The sequence below is a fragment of the Monodon monoceros genome, unplaced genomic scaffold, assembly GCF_005190385.1.
Source record: "Monodon monoceros isolate NGI ecotype Baffin Bay Population unplaced genomic scaffold, NGI_Narwhal_1 Super_Scaffold_5, whole genome shotgun sequence".
NCBI classification, from domain to species: domain Eukaryota; kingdom Metazoa; phylum Chordata; class Mammalia; order Artiodactyla; family Monodontidae; genus Monodon; species Monodon monoceros.
The window spans coordinates 77,729,931-77,748,056 of NW_021703782.1; the positions used below are offsets into that span (position 1 = coordinate 77,729,931).

Consider the following 18,126-nt stretch of genomic DNA (forward strand, 5'->3'; position numbering starts at 1 on the left):
TGCAGATGGTAGAATATGTCTTCCTGTGATTTGTCTAAACCCATGAACCCCAACCCTAATAACAAACCCTCCCTCTGCAGAGCAGTCCCCTCGGGGATCTCATGTGATCCTCACAAGGGCCCTGAGAGATCAGAGACACATCCAAAGTCACAGCAAGGAAGTGATGGCGCCAGGATTAGCCCCCAGATTATCTGTGTGGTAGAGTGGCAGACTGTACTGGCCTGCTGTTCAATTTTACCTCTGCTGCTCACTAGCTGTGATCTCTGGCAAGCTACTTAAGTGCCCCAGGCTTCCGTTTCCTTGTTTACAAAGTGGATGTGATATAACAGTACGCACCTCCCAGGACTCCTCCAAGGGTAAAACAAGTTTACCTACCAGAATGTTTGGTACTCCGTAACTACTCAGTAAAGTGACTTATTATTAACTAGTCCAGGCTTCTTTCTACCCTACCACACCCCCCTACCCAATTATTTGTGCTTCTTTGAAAAGAATAAGGACCCAGGAGACTGAAGGCTGGCTCCAGCTCTCCCCTTTACCCCTTATATTGGGCAAGTCGCTGCCCCTCCCTGAGACTCAGTTTCTGCATCTGTAAAATGGGGATGCTGTCAGAGGTCTTGTCACGGACCCTCATGATCCCAGGGGAGAGAATTCATGGGACACCTGTGATGTTAGGAAAAGTTCATTCTGACTGAGGTTCCCCTCCCCCATCCCTGCACCGTTACTGACACCCCCCCACCTGCAGGCTCAGCAGCCCTCCAGGCTCTTGCCCCATCTCAGGTAGACAGGGGACCAAGTCACTCTTGCCTCTTAACTGATCTCCATGCGGTGCCCAGATCTACAACCAGAGTCCTGGCTATTCCTGCCTGAGCCCCACGAGCCCCAGTCTCAGAGCCGGGCCCTCCCTGCCTTGGGACCTACATGAGGCTATGAGAGAGCCTGTCTCGTCCGGCCCCCACCCCCGCCTAAAGTTCTAACCCGAATCCAACCCTGATGCAACTACAGCCCACTCACATTTTTCAGAACCCCTTGTCTCTGTCACTACTTCCTGTGTCTTGCCTACCAACCTACAGGGACATCCCACTACCTTAGGCTGGACCTCAAGGCTCTGGCCAAAGTGTGATCCCCAGCCCCTCACTGTCTGTTAATGTGAAGTATCCAAGACTGCCTTCTGCCTGAATGGTCGGACAGCCTCCCGGAACTGGTGGCTGAGTCTGTCCATCCAAATTATCCCGGTGCTGCTGAGGCGGGGAGGGGTGTCTGCCCGTCTCGCCCTCCTGGCCCAGCCCCTTCACAGCAGTGAACCTGACGTGACCAGCCACCATGAGAGGAGTAATAATCACAACATGTATTGGGTGCTTGTGTGTGCTAGACCAGAGTCTAAGCACCTCATATGTTTACAGCATTAATCCTCACAGCAACACTGTGGGCTGGGTGCTATCACCATATTACAGATTTAAAAACCACAGCCCAGAATTCTTATATAACTTACATAGCTATTCAATGGCAAGTTCAAACCCAGCAGTGTGCCTCCAGGGCCCAAACTCTTCATCTTTACACTGACAGCTAAAGCAGCTGGTCCCGAGCCTTCCAGAAAGGAAGCCTAAACCTCCTGCCCTTCTTAACTCCACCTCTGCCTGGAAATCTACAATCTGCCAGGAATCCCACTCATCCTCCAGGCTGATGCCAAATAGGGCTGCCTTTCTCCTGAGAGGGCTAAATCCCAGCACTCTGAACACTCAGCCCCACCTCCAGGGGCCCCGAAATCACCCAGCCCCTCTGACACGAGGCTTCCCTGGCCCCCCTCCCAGCCCATCGTCCATTTGCCATTTGCTCTCCTCTGGTTTTATCAGAGCGTCTACAGCCATGTCTCATCGAAGCCACAACTCCTGGCCCCAGCAGTCCCCTGCTGACCTGTTCCAGGACCTCATAACCTCATTAAGACAAAGATGGCCAATCAAGTCCAAAAGCACCAAGAAGCCGCTTTCCTCATCACACACACGTCCTTTCTCTCTCTCTCTGCCACTCACCCCCCATGCCCCAGGTGCCCTCACCTGTCACAATGGGGTAGGACTGCGGCCCCGGCACGCTGCTCCCGATGTCGGCAGGGGTAGGGCTGGTCAGGTTGGCCTTCATGTCGTCCAGCCCTCCAGCCAGCGAGGCCATGGTGGAATAATCGGCGGTCTGAAAGAGGAAACAAGACAGACACCTCAGCACTGAGACTCCAAAGCACCCCAGCCAAATGACACCACCACATTCTGGGCTCAGCCAGCTAACCCGTGCCAGTGCCAAGGCCCCCGGGGGCTCACGGACCCCCGGTATTGAGAGGGCAGATTCAGCTCGACAGAACAAGGCAGGTATCCAGAATCAGCAAGTCTCCCCAAGTGAAGAGGTGGACAAGATTCAGTGCAGCTGCACAAGAATTCAAACCTAGCTCCTTTATGGCCTGCAGGCTTCCCTTACCCAGCCCCAGCTAGCCAGAGACAACCATCCTCCTCAATGCAAGGAGGAGGAGAGAGACATCCATAAGCAAAAGCAAGGCAGAAATAAGAGTCTTGTAGACAAGAGGACGGAAAGAAAGGTTTCTGATTTCTGTGCTCTTAAACCACAGATGTAGAATCACAGAAACAAGGGTTAAAGGGAATTAGGGCCATCACTCAATCCAAATCCTCATTTCGCAGATGAGTAAACTGAGGCACAAGGGGAAGAAGGCTTCGTTCAGGGTCAACAGGGGATGGTTCACCATAAACTCCCACCCAAAGGCCAATATATCAAAGCATATGAGTCACAGTTGGCAAGTGTTTTTGAATTCCGGAAGCCTGTAAACACCTGTATGCTGAAAACTGTAGGGTGCGCACATCTGATTTACCAAGTCCACACTAACCATGTGCATTTGGCCCATGAGTCATGCTCCTTTCTTTAAGCCATTTCATGAAATCAGAGCTTGCGATGAGTCATTTCCCTGGCATCCAAACCACTGTCAGAATGGTCTCCAGGCAAGGTTGTGAAGATGCCAACCTGTCTTCCCACTCAAGGACAGACTACGGTATAGGCATGAGTGACAGATCTCTTCGGCGCCCCCACTCCCCCGGCCTATCTTCAGTAAAAGAAATATCTGCAAACACCCAAACCAAAGAGTCTAGTTGTGCCAAGCATTGGCACAGGGAGTTTCCTCTACCACCCGGGCACTGCCAGCGGAGGACACATTCCTGTCTGTCCAGGGTTATGTCCTTGGCAGAGAGGGACAGGGAAGTGAGCAGTCTTCTGAAAGAAGTCTGCAGGCACCCTGGGAAGGATGATGAGGACTGAGCCACTGGGAGGGAAACCAGAGGAGCCACCAGGCAAGTGGCAGGTAGAGGGGACTCAGGCTCAGGCACGTTCCTGGCACTTTTCTCTGCAAATGAATTAGAAAGTACTGCCTGGGCAGCTCAGATGCCAAGCGGGGTGCATGGCAGCCATGAGTCCAGGAGGTACCGCAGGCCCAGGCACCCTGAGATGGATTCTTGTCCAGAGCTCCTGGGGCTCTCCACCCGTCTCCAGCAGAGGCTGATTCTGAAACACACAGAGACGAACACAGGCCTGAAGCCAGCCCAGGTAGGACAAGATGGGGGACAGGCCTCCCCGACATCAGGAATCACTATAAAGCTGCAGTAATTAAGACAGTATGGGACTGGCACAGGCACAGAAAAATAAGCCAATGAAACAGAATCAAGTCCAGAAGCGGATCCATGCATATATGGAATCTTGATATATGAGAGAGGTGATGTACAAATCAGCAGGGAAGGATAAAACTCTAATAAAAAATGCAGGGTAACCAGTTATCCATTCAGAAACAAGGGGGAAAAAAGAAATTGGATCTTTACACCAGACACAAAAATCAATTCCAGGTGGATTAGAGACCTAAATGTGAAAGGCAAAGGTATCTAACTAACATGGTCAGCTCTAGGTCCAGCCAAAAATCCTTGGGAACAAGTCTGTCCTTCATGGAAAAGGAAACAAGTGGTCCTGGGATGCTCACACAGAGTTCCTGGTTGCTGTGAGGACAGCAGTGGGTCCTGGTCAACCTGCTGCCTTGCTTCAATGCCTCCTCCTCCAGAAAGTCCTTCATGACTACCACTCCCCAGGAAGCAGGAATCCCAAGTGGTACCAGGACAATAGAAACCATAATCTTCACGACCTTGTCAAAGCTCACATTTATCGATCACTTACTCTGTGGCAGGAGCTTTACCTATATTATCTCATTTAATCCTCACAATTACCCCATGTAGTAGGTTCTGTGTTATTCCTATTTTACAGATGAAGAAACTGAGACTTCTATTATAGAGGGAAAGTGCTTGCCTAATATCACACGGCTTCCAGGTGCCAGAGCTAGGATACAAACTTGGGTACATCTGACTCCAAAATCTCCACAATTACCCTAATGATTTTCCTATTGTGTTCTAACCCTTTAACAGGTATGAAATCACTTTGCTAGTACCAACCTTTTAAAACAGAAAATAGAGTAGTCTAGAAGAGAAATTTTCTAAGAGTCTCACACATAGAAAGAGTAAGTCCTGTTTCATTAATCTTTGTTTCCATATAAGTGGATATGTGTGTACTAGGTGGAGGTGACAATATATTTCTTGCTACAGGTCACACCCAGCAGAGTCTTCATTCCATAAAGCAGGGAGCTATTGGGAAAAGGTCACTGTCTAGACTTTATCCTATGCAGAATGGGACGTGGTCATGACATTAGCCCCCTAATTTACTTAAAAAATTAGAAAGTAAAGCTCAATGGAAGCTCCTCCTTCAGTGCATTGTCGTGTGCAGAGACAGGAGGTCAAGATGCCTCCTGTGACCCTAGGGTCCCTAGGTCCCTCCTGTGAGGGTCTCTGGGGTTTCTGGGACCCCGGGGTGAGGACCGCACCTCCCATTTCCCTATGTTCCTGTGTCCTACTGGAGGCCTGAGCATGGTGGATGCTTAGCATTTATTGAGCTTTTCTTGTGTGCAAGATGGCACGTGAAGACCAGACATGCTCTCTGACCTCTATCCACAAACCTCAAGGGAAAAGACACGTGGCCCCGAAGCTCCATCCAACAGGGACAAGGGCACAGAGCCATTCATTTACACGGCACAGGAAGTGGTGAGGAAAGGTTTCTTGGGCAGGCTGTATTTATCCTGGACCCAAGCAATCCCTGACCACCCTGCTCAGGCTGAGAAGAGCTGAAGGAACGCTTAGGGGTGAGACAGGAGTGATCCAAAAACAAGGCACCTCCTGCAGGAGGAAGAGGTGGAGATGAAAAAGTAGACAAGCTGGGATTCGACTCTGAAGAGCTTGCGCAATGAACACTTGGATGAGCAAATGAATGAATGACCCCTTATCCTCAGGAGAGCCAGGCAGCATCCTAGCCAAGAGTAGCATCCCTGCAGCTCTCCCCACCTCACTACCAGGCCTGGCCCCTTCCTAGACTCCAGGCTAGGCAGCTGGGTCCACAAGGGAAAGCCTCTAATTCCCAAGAAAACATAGCCAACCTGGGTTTAAGAAAATGGGGAGAGGGTGGCCAATCCTGCCTCTTATTTTAATGTCCAGATGGAGGGGTCTTTTTGTTATTTGATTTTGTTTTAGTCAATAAATTCAGTATCAAGGTTTGTCCAGTCACTTCGAAAGCTGGCTTTGAATCATCTTTTCAAGACATGAAAATCTTCAACTTGTGTAACACGTGCAGTGGGAGGTCCAAAAACCCAGTTTCCCAACCACCGATGGTTGCCAGAAGGTAAAGTGAACTTTCTTAAAGAGCTGGGGCTCAGGGGACAGCTGGATTCATAAACCAGCTCTCACTGGCCTTTGCCATTTGTGCCTCCCACCACCCCACCTAACAGGGCTGGCCTTGAGCCCAATCTCTTTCTTTGCTGGGATTCCACAGCTCTTGCTCTGCTCCTGCATGAATCAGGGGATGCTGTCATTTCATTTGCTGTGTAATTATTCCCTAATTTCTCACCACTGTCTGTCCCCCTGAGCTGCCTAGATTTTTAAAGGCAACTGCATTCTCCCCGGTTTCCTGGGATCCCTGGAACCTCGTTCCACTGGCTGCTCCTCAGCCACTCCAGGCACTGTCCTACCTCTGCCTGGGAGGCCCATCTCACTCAGCCACTTAAACTCCTACATTGTCCACAAGACCCGGCTCAAATGTCACCTCCTTGGTGCAGCCATTCCTGGGCCCCACGTTCCTACCAATAAATCATGATTTCCTTGTCTATGTTTCCATAATTGGTGTCATTTTGCACAGACCTCTATTTTCATACTTCCCACCACATGTAATGGCTGTTCGTCTGTCTCCCTCCAGGTCTCCTTGAGAGCATAGAGCATGGAACAGCACCAGAGCCCCCTAAGTGCTTGCTGAATGAATGAATGCATGGTCCAGCAGCATGACGTTTTCCACAACATCCAAAACTTAGCTGGGGAGTGTTCAAACAAGAGCTCCAAATAACATGCTAACCTCTCACCTCTACCCTTCATCAAGTCAGGTGATCAGAAAACAGCATCCTTGTCTACCATGAGATGAAGTCCCTGAGGAAGTGACTTCACTGGTCTGTGACAGAATATCAGGCATTTAACACTGATTAGAGGCAATAAAAGAAAACAGCCATACAAAGAACTTCAAAAAAAAACCAAACAAACTCTGGAGACGTGTCCATTAGAATATTCAAATTCCATGTGAATCTCTCCTATAATTCATTACCAGAAAAAAAGTTTTTTCTCCTGACAAATGGTTAATTTGCCTCTGACTGAACAATAGGAACACTGGAAACCACTACATATCCCTCTTTGTCTTGGTTGCCAGGAAGACCAGTCAAATTCAGTGCTCAATCACCACAACTACATCAATGCTGGCACCTCCTGCAATGATCTTACTCTCTCCTCTGCACAATTTCTGAACTTTTTTCAGCCTTAACTAACTTAGATATATGTAATTGTTTATTTTGCAGGACAAGTCCTTTTTGAAAATGGAGGCTGGGAGAGGTAGAAAGAGTGACAGAAAAAGAAAATGGGAGGGAAGACCAGGAGAGGGAAAGAGAAGAGAAGAGAATACATTATTGGTGTCTCTTTTCTTGGTAACAGTGGTATCTCTTTCCATATCTCATAGTTACTTGGGAAGCCAAGGGCTGAACAGTGGGGTTGTGTTGGGCATCTATGTCCTTGGGAACATAGCCCCCCATCCTCCCTCCATCAGCCCCCAGCCTCCGACAGCCACAGGCAACAGCTGTGTTCCACACTGCTACTTCTCCAAGCTTTTGGAGTTCTTTCTTTGGATGTCATTTTGGGCTTCTGCTCCCTTCCCATCAGGGCTCCCTGGTGCTGTCCTTGACTATGACCCAGGAAGGGAAATGAACGAGGTCAGCAATTCACAGAGCATCCACTCCAATGCAACCAATTGGGATAAAACTTCTCCACCTACTCACATGAAAAGATGTTCAACGTCACTAACTATTAGAGAAATGCAAATCAAAACTACAATTAGATATCACCTCACACCAGTCAGAATGGCCATCATCAAAAAATCTACAAACAGTAAATGCTAGAGAGGGTGTGGAGAAAAGGGAACCCTCTTGCACTGTTGGTGAGAACGTAAATTGGTACAGTCATGATGGAGAACAGTAGGGAGGTTCCTTAAAAAACTAAAAATAGGGCTTCCCTGGTGGCGCAGTGGTTGAGAGTCTGCCTGCCGATGCAGGGGACACGGGTTCGTGCCCCGGTCCGGGAAGATCCCACATGCCGCAGAGCGGCTGGGCCCGTGAGCCATGGCCGCTGAGCCTGTGCGTCCGGAGCCTGTGCTCCGCAATAGGAGGGGCCACAACAGAGAGAGGCCCGCGTACCGCAAAAAAAAAAAAAAAAAAAAAAAAAAAACTAAAAATAGATCTACCATATGACCCTGCAATTCCACTCCTGGGCATATAACCAGAGAAAAACATGGTCCAAAAGGATACATGCACCCCAATGTTCATTGCAGCACTGTTTACAATAGCCAGGACATGGAAGAAACCTAAATGTCCATCGATAGATGAATGGATAAAGAAGATGTGGTACATATATACAATGGAATATACTCAGCCATTAAAAAGAATGAAATAATGCCATTTGCAGCAACATGGATGGACCCAGAGATTGTCACACTCAGTATAGTAAGTCAGACAGAGAAAGACAAATATCAGTATATCACGGAATCTAAAAAAAAACTACACAAATGAACTTATTTACAATACAGAAAAAGCCTCACAGACTTAGAGAATGAATTTATGGTTACCAGGAGAGAAGGGTGGGGCAGAGGGATAGATTGGGAGTTTGGGATTGACATGTACACACTGCTATATTTAATATGGATAACCAACAAGGACCTACTGTATAGCACAGGGAAGTGTGCTCAATATTCTGTAACAACCTAAATGGGAAAAGAATTTGAAAAAGAATAGATACGTGTATATGAATAACTGAATCACTTTGCTGTACACCTGAAACTAACACAACGTTGTTAATCAACTATACTCCAATAGAAAACAAAAAGGTTTTTTTTTTAAAAATAGATAGGCAATCATCCGTCAAGCATAGTTTAGATGGGTGGGCTCCACATTTTGTTTGCATCAATTAAAAAAAACAACAAAACTTCTCTGCCTACTGCCACAAACTCCTGGGAGGCCTCAAGTTCAAGCACTGCCAAGTATGCACACCCTCCTCTCAGACACCATGCTCCAGATAACAAACTGTCTTGCACTCTCAAATGTCTGAGCTAGAAGGATGCTCAGGGTCATCTTTCCCAACCTGGAAAAACTGATTCAGGGAGGGGAATGGACTTCCTTAGCTAATTTTTATCTGCATCATTTATAGCGGTTGGTCCCGTGGTAGAAAGAACAGTGAACTAGGAGCAATGGCACGGGGTCCCTGCCCCAGCTCTGCCTCTTTCTCACCTGCGTGACCTCAGGCAAGCTGGGCCAGCTCTCTGAGCCTCATTTTCCTTATTAATAAAATGAGATTTAAGTCTAACCCCTTGCTGCCTGCCTGCCGGGGCAATTGTGAAAATCTGAAAGATAAGGAGAGGGATCACATTTCGGAAACTACACAGCACGAAGGGTCAAGGAATCCTAGCAGGGACTCAAGGAGGCGCGTGCCCCAGGAAAGTGTGTGCTGGGTGTCATTTGGGTCCCTAGGAAATTACCTGGAAAAGGACTGCCTGGGGCTGCACCAAGTATTGTCTCATCAGCACGGGGCACCACTGCCATAGCATGGAGGAGAAAAGAAACACAGACACGTGAGAAGGAGGGCAGCACGAAGCAGGGCAGTGCAGGGGGACAGGCTGCAGGGCTGGCTGCCTCAGCTGGCCACTTGGGGCCACAAGGCTTCCCCATCACCTGCTGAGCTCCTCCAGGCTCACCGTTGGGCCAGAGGTAGCCCTCGAGAGCTGGGCCAGAGGCCAACCACTCCCATCCTGAGGCACCAGACACCTGCCCACCTACACACCTACCCAGAGGAGGACAGAAGCTGGAGTAGGGGAGCTGTGTCCCCAGGGCCTGGACTGATGACAGGCAGGAGTGTGGCTGAGGAAGCCCACCAGCCCTAGGGACAGGAGGACGGGGTTCAAGTCTGACAGCCAAGTTTGTGCTGTGTGGAACCAGGCCAGGCACCTCAGTTCTTGGCTCCTTTTCTCATTTGTAATGTGGGGACATATGACCTACCTCACAGGGTCATGAGAAGGCACACAGGGAGTGATAAGAAAGTCAAGTCCTGAGGGCAAGCCTTTTTGTTTTCATTTTTTTAGTCCTCAGGGCCAATATACCAGTGAGTTTATCAACACCAGTATCCCAGTGTGATTTTGCAAGATGTTGTCATTGGGGGAAACTAGATAAGGGTATATGGAATCCCTCTGTATTATTGCTTAGCACTGCATGTGGTGAATCTACAATTATCTCAAAATAAAAAGTTTAATTTTAAAAAAAGAGTTAGAAAACAAAAGACAATTAGGTTTTAGCATTGCATCTCCACTAAACCAAATAAAGATGAATCAAACTTGAAAAAAATGTTTGCTGAAAGGAGGGACTACGAATAACGCCTGCAAAAAAGTACCCCATAATCTACAAAGTGCTACTGTCAGCATTGTCTAAGGGGAAGAACTGCCAAGAATTCTGAATGGCCTCCCTCTTCCAGGAAGCCATCCTGGATTTCCCCTCCGCTGTGTTCCTAGAACCCCAAAGTGGGCACATCCCTACCACTGCACTTAACACTCTGCATTGTATACTTAATTGCTCAGGGTTCTCATTCCCCAACTACAGTGTGAACTTTATGAGGATAGGGCTGTGTCTCCCTCATCTTTGTGACAGCAGCTCCTGGCTCAGTGCCCAGCTCTGAACAGATGGGACATAAATGCCTGTGGAACCAAATGAACAGGGACAGGTACTGTGGCCTGGCTCTGCCAACAGCATCACAGGTGCTTCCTAGGGTCACTGAGAGGGTAAGTGATGGCAAAGTGCTTTTTTTCATCAGAAAGTACCCTAGGCATGAATGAGACATGCTTGTTATTCATTTGGTTCTCCAGAACTTTGCCCATGCCTGGGTCAACATGGTCTGCAGTGGAATCAAGGGGCTTCCAAGAAGAGATTTGCAAGGTTTAACTGACTCATCTCTCCCTATTCTGTTTACAGCCTGGCAGGCGCCCCTCCAGCCCGCCCCCAGACACCCTTCCAGGTGGTGTGGGACAGCAGGGGAAGCCCCAGAGAGGAGACTGAAATCAGGTGTTGTGGTTTCTGTCCGGGAGAAACTTTTCCAGAAATGACTAACCCGGAGGCCCCCTTCTCCCGCCCTAGCCACTTAGAGAATCTTAGTGAGCCCCAAATCTCAGGGCCCAAAGGAGCTCAGGGGTTATGGAAGCTGATCTTCAGCTGATGCTCGAAACTCACTGGTGACAGGAAACTCACTACTTCCTGAGGCAGCCGCTTGGTGGCCACACAGCTCTGGCTACAACAAGTGCTAAGGCCTCCCCACGTTGGTCTTGAGTGTGCTCTCTGGGGCCCCAGTTCCAAAGAATGTCCTCTCGGGGCCTAAGAAGCCTGTTTCTGCTTTTTTTTGTCGCCTCATCACCTGGTTAACTCATGCTCTTCTCACAGTCAATGCAGAGCTCACCACAAGCGCTTTTGAAATGGAAAGTGATTTTGTAGATGAGTTTTTTAAGTATTCATTCTCCCCCACCCCTAAGCAGCATGCTAGTTGTAAGGGAATGTTCTGTGCTGGTAAACCCTCCCTGGCTCCTCACTGCCTCCAGGTAATGTTGACCCAAACCATACAGGCCACAATCCAAATCCCAACCTACTTTTCCAGTTTCAACTCAGATCTACCTACTTCCCAAACGGCACCCCTCTACTCCAGCCATACCACACACATGAACTCCTGAGCGCCCCAGTCCCTCCACTCAATGCCTTTGCTCACGTTGTTTCCATCCTCACCCCAGTCCAAATATTGTCCTCTAAGGCCCACTTCCAATGCCATCTCCTCCTGGATGCTTTCCATAAATCTCTTTGGTTGAAACAAATCATTCCCTTCTCTGAATTCCCGTGGCATTTTCCCCGCACCTCATCTAGGACATTTGTCCCCTGCTACTTGATCCCAGTCATTTGGCAGCATGTCTGCTCTCCCTCTGAGATAAGGAGGCTCCTTCGGGCAGCCTGATCTGAACCTGGGTCCCACCAGTAGGCCTGGGCAGGACATATCCTGAGTGAAGCTGAGAAGGGAGAGAGGGAAGGAGCAAAGGAATCTGGGGCCCACCCTGAACCTCAAGAAATCTGTAAGAAAAGCAGGGAGAGAAGGCCCTGGGCTCGGAGCATTCCGACTCTTGTCCTCCCCAAATGCAAGAGAAGAAATGACAAAGCTTGGAGCACAGAGTTCCACTTCCGGAGGACAAGAGCTGGGACCCAGCAGCCAAGGCCCCCTGAATGATAAGAAGATGCGGTGGGGTGGGGGGTGGGGGGGGGAGACTCGTGTGGAGGAGGGAGGGGAGGACTCCCTGTTTGGGAAGCCCCAGGGTTTGCTCAGACTCTGCCATCCAGATCCTGATGTAGAGAAGAAGAGGGAGATTTCCAAAAACAAAGCTCTATCTTGGAGCAGCCAAATTCCACCAGCTTCTTCCAGGCAGTTTGTGGTGGGGCCTGGCTGTTCAACCCTGCTACAGGGAAGGGAGAAGGGCAGGGAGACCCACTACCCCCAAAGGAATGCAGGCCTCTTGGCTACCTAGGGGCCTGAAAAGGGGCATGCAAAGGGAGGTCCCCCATCCTAAAGTACCTGGTACAGGAGTGGGGGACATCCCAGGATGCTCATAGCTCATTTTCTTTCGGACTTATTTCCCCACTGCGGGAAGACAGAAAGGCTATTCTGGGTCCATAAAGAAATGAAAAGACTTCCCTCTGTACTGCAAGATCAATAGGATGGGGGCACGGAGGTAAGCCTGGATGCCCCTCCCCACCACCTCTGCCCTGCTACCTCTGAGTGGTGACACGCACGTGCACACACACACACACGTACACTCCCACATATACACACTCCTCAGGCCAAAGGCCATCTCTCTGCCCCTTCTGCTCCCCGTCAGAAAGAACTTTGTAACAGGCAACATTCTGAAAAGGCAAACAGGCAGCCTCGGGAGGGTGTGTCCTCTTTGTCACCAAAGTTTGCTAGAGCCAAACAGACACCGTGCGAGAGAAATACCAGAACAAGAAGGCTGAGAGGACCAGGCCTCTCACGGCTATTTCAGGCTCCAATTCAGACGTCTCTACCAGTTCTCATCTAAACCCTCAGACACAGAATAAGTCAGGAGTACTCGCATTTCTTGGACGCTTACTACAAACCAGCTACGTGTTCTAGGTGTTAAAACCTATTAATTTATTTAATCTTACAACGACCATATGGGGTAAGTATTATTACTCCCACTTTACAAAGGATGAAAATGAGGCACAAGGGGCCAAAATAATGTGTCTGAATCACCCCCCAGCAGCGCAACTCCAAGTCTGAGATCCTGAACGCCACCAGACACCACCGTCATCAACTCTATCCTGGTACGAATGAGAAAACTGAGAATAGGGAGTGGAATAAGCCGCTCAGGGGCTGTTAAGACTCAGGTCCTTTCTGATGCCAAAGTCTGTGTTCTTCACCACGACTCCACAGTGCCTCACGCTGGGCGCAGGAGAGGGAGACCGACTGCTAGGCCAGGAGCACCTTCATAGGCTTCACAACCTCCTCAGACACCTACCTGCTCCCGACTCTCTACCTGTGACAAGGCCAGTCCTTCTCCCTGAGTGCCCTTTCCTTTCCTCTCCTTCAATCCACCCCTTCACGTCCCGGCTCTAGAACGACCTCCAGTATGAAATGTTTCCAGGTGGGTTCGGCCAGTGATGGTATGAACCTCATCATTTATTCTCCCCACTTAGTCGCAGAGGGCAGCCTAAATGATAAACTCAGAGGACAGCTGTGCTCAGACTGATGTCAGTGTTAGCAAGTAATCTTAATATTAGTGGGAAACAACAGAGAAATAAAGGAAAACCTGACATTGTTAGCATTGTTAAGAGAAAAATCAGGCATCGGACTGTTTGCTTGGTTCAAGCGCTGTGTTCTCTATTGAAGGCAACATTCTGGTTTTAGAAAGATGAGAAACTAAAGGAAGGAGACACTAGGCTTAGGTTTGAGCTATTATATGTAAGCCCAAATTTTAGCTAATGTAAATAATAGAGACAAAACTAGCACAATAACAATGGTGTTTCTGTTTATATGCCTCTTTATCAAGATTAACTTCTTTAAGAGCCTTTGCTTTTAATTACTGAAAATATGTTTGCATTTTGCAGTCGTGTTAATTTCATGAATCTTGCATTTCATACCTGGAAAGAAAGCATAATAACCATTCTTTGTGCTAATACCTATAATTTATTTAAACAAGCAAGCCATTAGCCTTGAGACTGGACATGTAAAGAAATACACTTCGGAAGGCTTGGTTCGAGCTTGATTTTTAACAGTTCCTTTCCCTCTCTCTCTCTCTCTCTCTCTCTCTCACACACACACACACATACACATACACACACATACACGTTAACTTTAGCTTCCTGCTTTTATTTCCTTCACCTCTCAACCACAAATCAAACCTCAAATAATACTAAAACTGCTGGCTAGAAAGAGGCTTCCCACAAATAAACAAAAGCTTTCAAGCCAAAGGCAGAGACGTTCACATCTCCCCATCCAACCATCTCCACCTCCTCTGCCTGCTCCCACATAACAGCCTCTCTCTGCCCAATTGCCCAGGAAAACCCTGAAATCTCTCATTTTCATTTCCAGGAGAGGAAGAGGTTTGATCCCTCACATAAAAAGAAAAGTTCAGTAATAACAGTAAGCTGGGAAAACCCAAGCAGACTTTTCCCTGCCACCCATGTCAAGCTCACAAAGAGAAAAAAAAAATCGCATCATCCGACATGGTTGGGAGACTTTAATCCAAAGCACTGCTAATTAATATCCCCGGCTTTCCAGAAGCCAGTGCCACATACAGCTGCGAGGGCGACAAGGCTGTTCTCCCTTCAATTTTATGGGAAGAACATTTTCATTACAAAGCCTCCTCCCAGACCCTCCTCTCTCACCAGATTAGCCGAGAAGGAAGAGGATGATCCATGTATCAGAACTCCTTCTCTCCCCGTTAATTTTATTATTTATAACCCATTTTACAAGTTTATTGGTGCAACTCACTGTGCATCTGGCCAGAGCCCTCTGACAAGAAGTGGTATCTTCCTGCATCTTCTACTCAAGGGGAGTTTGTGAATTGGTCCCCAGAATATGTCAACTTTTTGAAATCTGCCTTGGAGAGGGAGCTGACTCTAGTGGCATTGCCTGCTACCCCGCACAAACATACCATTTTTAAAGACGAATGCTGAAGGTTCTAAACTCACTCATTTGTGAAATGTATGTGTACTTGATGGCTTAGCATGAGCTCTGGGTGCTCCCCCAAGGACTCCCTAAAACCCTGGGGGAAGTCCTACGTGGCCCCAACCAAACCAAGCATCCCCAGCTGTTCCAGCAGAGTTGACCCATTTTTTAACCCAAACTGCCAGGCTACGGACAGGCCTAAAGAGGCCACGTGTCTTACCATTTTATTCTGAAACCCCACGTGCTCAAAGCTGTCTCTTTCCAGACTCCTAAAGGGACTCCAAATCCAATCTAAATGTCTTGAATTTACCTGTTTGTCTTTTATACATATAAATAGCTGCGTTTCCATTCTCTCTTTGTTTCTCATTTTCATTTGGTTCTAATATCTGCATGTAAATGTCAGAAAATAGCATCTGTAATTGGAGATTATGAAGTATGGCCAGCTCCTGACAGGCTGCTAAGGAAGATGGATTATCCTCATTTTTCTGTAAATTTTGTCAATTTTGGAATTCATAAGCTATCAACACTGATCAAAATGGGACTTCACAGCTGTGTCAAAAAAAAAGAGAGAGAACAAGAGAGTGAGAGTGAGCTCTGGAAGGCAGGCGGGTGTGCTCAGGGGCCAGGCGGCAGGCAGCCGTGGTGTTGGCGCATCAGATTGGATGCCTGGTATCATCGGTGGCCACCCTCCTGCCTGTGCCCTCCCCTCTACGGTGACAGCTCACTGCGCACGGGCCACCCTGGAAATCGGAGTGGGGCTACCTAGTCCCCTGGCTAAATCAAATAGCTAAATCACACTACTGGAAGGCCACAAATCCTCCAAGGCACCCACTCAAACCCGAGGCTTAATTTATTGCCCGGCACAGCCTTCCTTATTTATCCGAGGAGTCTGCAGGCTCCCTCAGCACGGGCCTCCGAGATGTTCTACTCTTTCCAGACCATCACGGCCCACTTGAGGCAATTGTGTTGGCTTCTCTCTCTCAATTTTCCCATTACTGGGAGTAAGTACTGTTGGGACTCTGTAATAGCCCAACTGCAGCCCATATCAATAACAGATGAGGTTTAATCGTCCAACACAAAAATTATTTAGGCGCAGTAAGGACATTCAATGTCATTTGCATAATGGCATTTCTATTGCACGCACCTAACCCGTCTTGCATAAACAAGGCCTTGGGACCATAAATAATAATAAATCATGACGTCTGCAAGCCTCTTGCGGTAATAGGAGCCACTCTTTGTGGAAATTATTTCAGCAGGAAATGGGCACCGTAATTTTAAAGACATGTGGCGAGGATAGGTGCAGTAAATCACGCCTGCGCACGAGCCTCAGGAGCAGCCGGGGACCTGCCCCAAGCCCACAGCGACATCCCTGGGCAACTGGAAGAGCAGGCAGGTCTTGAGGGGGAAACATCCGGGGCCTCTAGAATGGACAGATGAACGTGCCACTGCTCCAGGAAACTGCGAGAAGGCAGGATGCTCAGAGCCCAGCACAGAGAGAATGGGTTTCGGACCTGAAGAAGCACCCAGGCCTCAGGTCAGAAACTGTCTTTGTTCCAGGAGAATGGAAACTCCATGAGAGCAGCGATTTTCGATTTTTGTCCGTTCTGTTCCCTGCTGTACCTAGAGTAATGCCTGGCGCCCATCAGGTGCTTGGGAAATATCCTAAAGACATGCCATGAGAGGAGAAGATCCTGGGCTCAGGTAGTGAGTGGATGAGAAGAGCCCTGAAAACAGGTTAAGGTGAGACAGACGGAGGCACAGCCCAGTGGAATTAAGGCAGGATGAGGCACAGAAGCACAGGTACTGCTGATCTGTGAATTACAGAGTGAAAATGTCCAATAAACTCTAAGTCGTATTGCAAGGCAGCTGTGGGGTAAGAGAAGATGGGGGATGGCTAGCACAGCGGCAAAGCCTGCAGGTTCAGGAGGCAGACACAGCTGAGTGAGAATCCCAGCTCAATGCATCTCGACTGACTGCCCCTCCCCTCCGCACCCCAGCTTTCTCATCTGTCGAGCGAGCCTAATAACTACAGGCGGTACTGTACAGTACTCGGTATCTGCGAGCTCTGCATCCACGGATACAGAGGGCCGACTGCAAGGGGCTTGAGCATCCCGGGATTTGGGTATCTGCAGGCAACCTGGAACCAATCTCCCGAGGATACCGAGCGATGACTGTACTCAGCTCACAGAGTTGTTCTGAGGGTTAAATGAGATAATGTGTGCAAAGTAACCAGCGCTTGATCAAGCTTTGCCGTCATTGTTATTGGTACAACTGCTGTTATCTATCCTTCAGGAAGCAACAGCAGAGAGCTCAAGTACAACTCTGCCTCTTACTGGCTGTGGGCCTCAGCTACCTCTGGTCTGTCCAAGAAGAGCATGTTAAGACAGTCCCTACCTCCCTCCCAGAGCGGCTATGACAGTCAAATGAGGTGGTGCCATGAAGCTCCTTGTTAGTATAACATGCTGTCTGCACGGGAAGGATGAACATTAACATTCCTCATGAGTGTGTGCAAAGAACGTGGGGGAGAGTTCCCTACACCTGCCCCCTGTCATCTCTAGCCACCCCTGGCAGCACCCTCAAAAGTTTGTTCTTTCCAGAAAAGTCCTGACAGGATACACACTAAGGCAACCATAGTGTTGCCTCTGGGAGGGAGAAGAGGGACTGAGATTGGAGCTGTTGGTTTAAGTCTTATCTGTAATGTGTTAATTTTACTGGAAGAGAAGTAGTACTTGCATCATTGGGATTTTTAAAGCTGATGGAGTTTCATACCTCTATGCCCTGGCACACCCTATTCCCTCTACTGTAATACCAAAAGCAACAAACATGCTGATGGAACGGCAAAAAGGTGCCAACCCAATGATTTAACAACACCCAAGTTTCTCATGCAAAGGAACTGAGAGAAACAGCATGACATCATTTCTCCATCAAGTCTGGCTTTCCAGCTCAGGAGGCCTGGTCTGTGGGCTGTGCTGGGCCACGGAATGATGTAAATCACAGGCACCCACAATCTCTTGGGAGGTAGATGGCTCTGGCACCTGCAATGCCACCTTCAGCTTACACATTGACCTCACCCTTGCCAAAATGAGAAAACTGCCCACAGCCAAATAAGGTCTGGAGTTTAGTTATTAGTATTGTACTAATGTTAGTTTCTTAGTTTTGACAAATGGATTGTGGTTATATGACATTAACAATAGGGGAAACTGGGGTGAGAAGTATG

General features: G+C 48.5%; 1 protein-coding gene across 8 annotated transcripts in view; it reads right to left on the minus strand.

The window, feature by feature from the left end:
- The window catches only part of PAX5 (paired box 5), a 192,119-nt gene that overhangs the window by 84,351 nt on the left and 89,642 nt on the right, over window positions 1–18,126 (minus strand). For 4 of the 8 annotated variants that reach the window (XM_029202837.1, XM_029202833.1, XM_029202829.1 and 1 more), the window contains 2 exons: window positions 9,187–9,243; window positions 2,052–2,181 (listed from right to left, as the gene is read on the minus strand). In XM_029202837.1, coding sequence (XP_029058670.1) covers window positions 2,052–2,181; window positions 9,187–9,243 — 187 coding nt within the window. Of the gene's footprint in view, window positions 1–777; window positions 2,182–9,186; window positions 9,244–18,126 lie in introns of those variants that run through there. The other 4 variants (XM_029202834.1, XM_029202831.1, XM_029202832.1 and 1 more) reach the window with 2 other exon arrangements.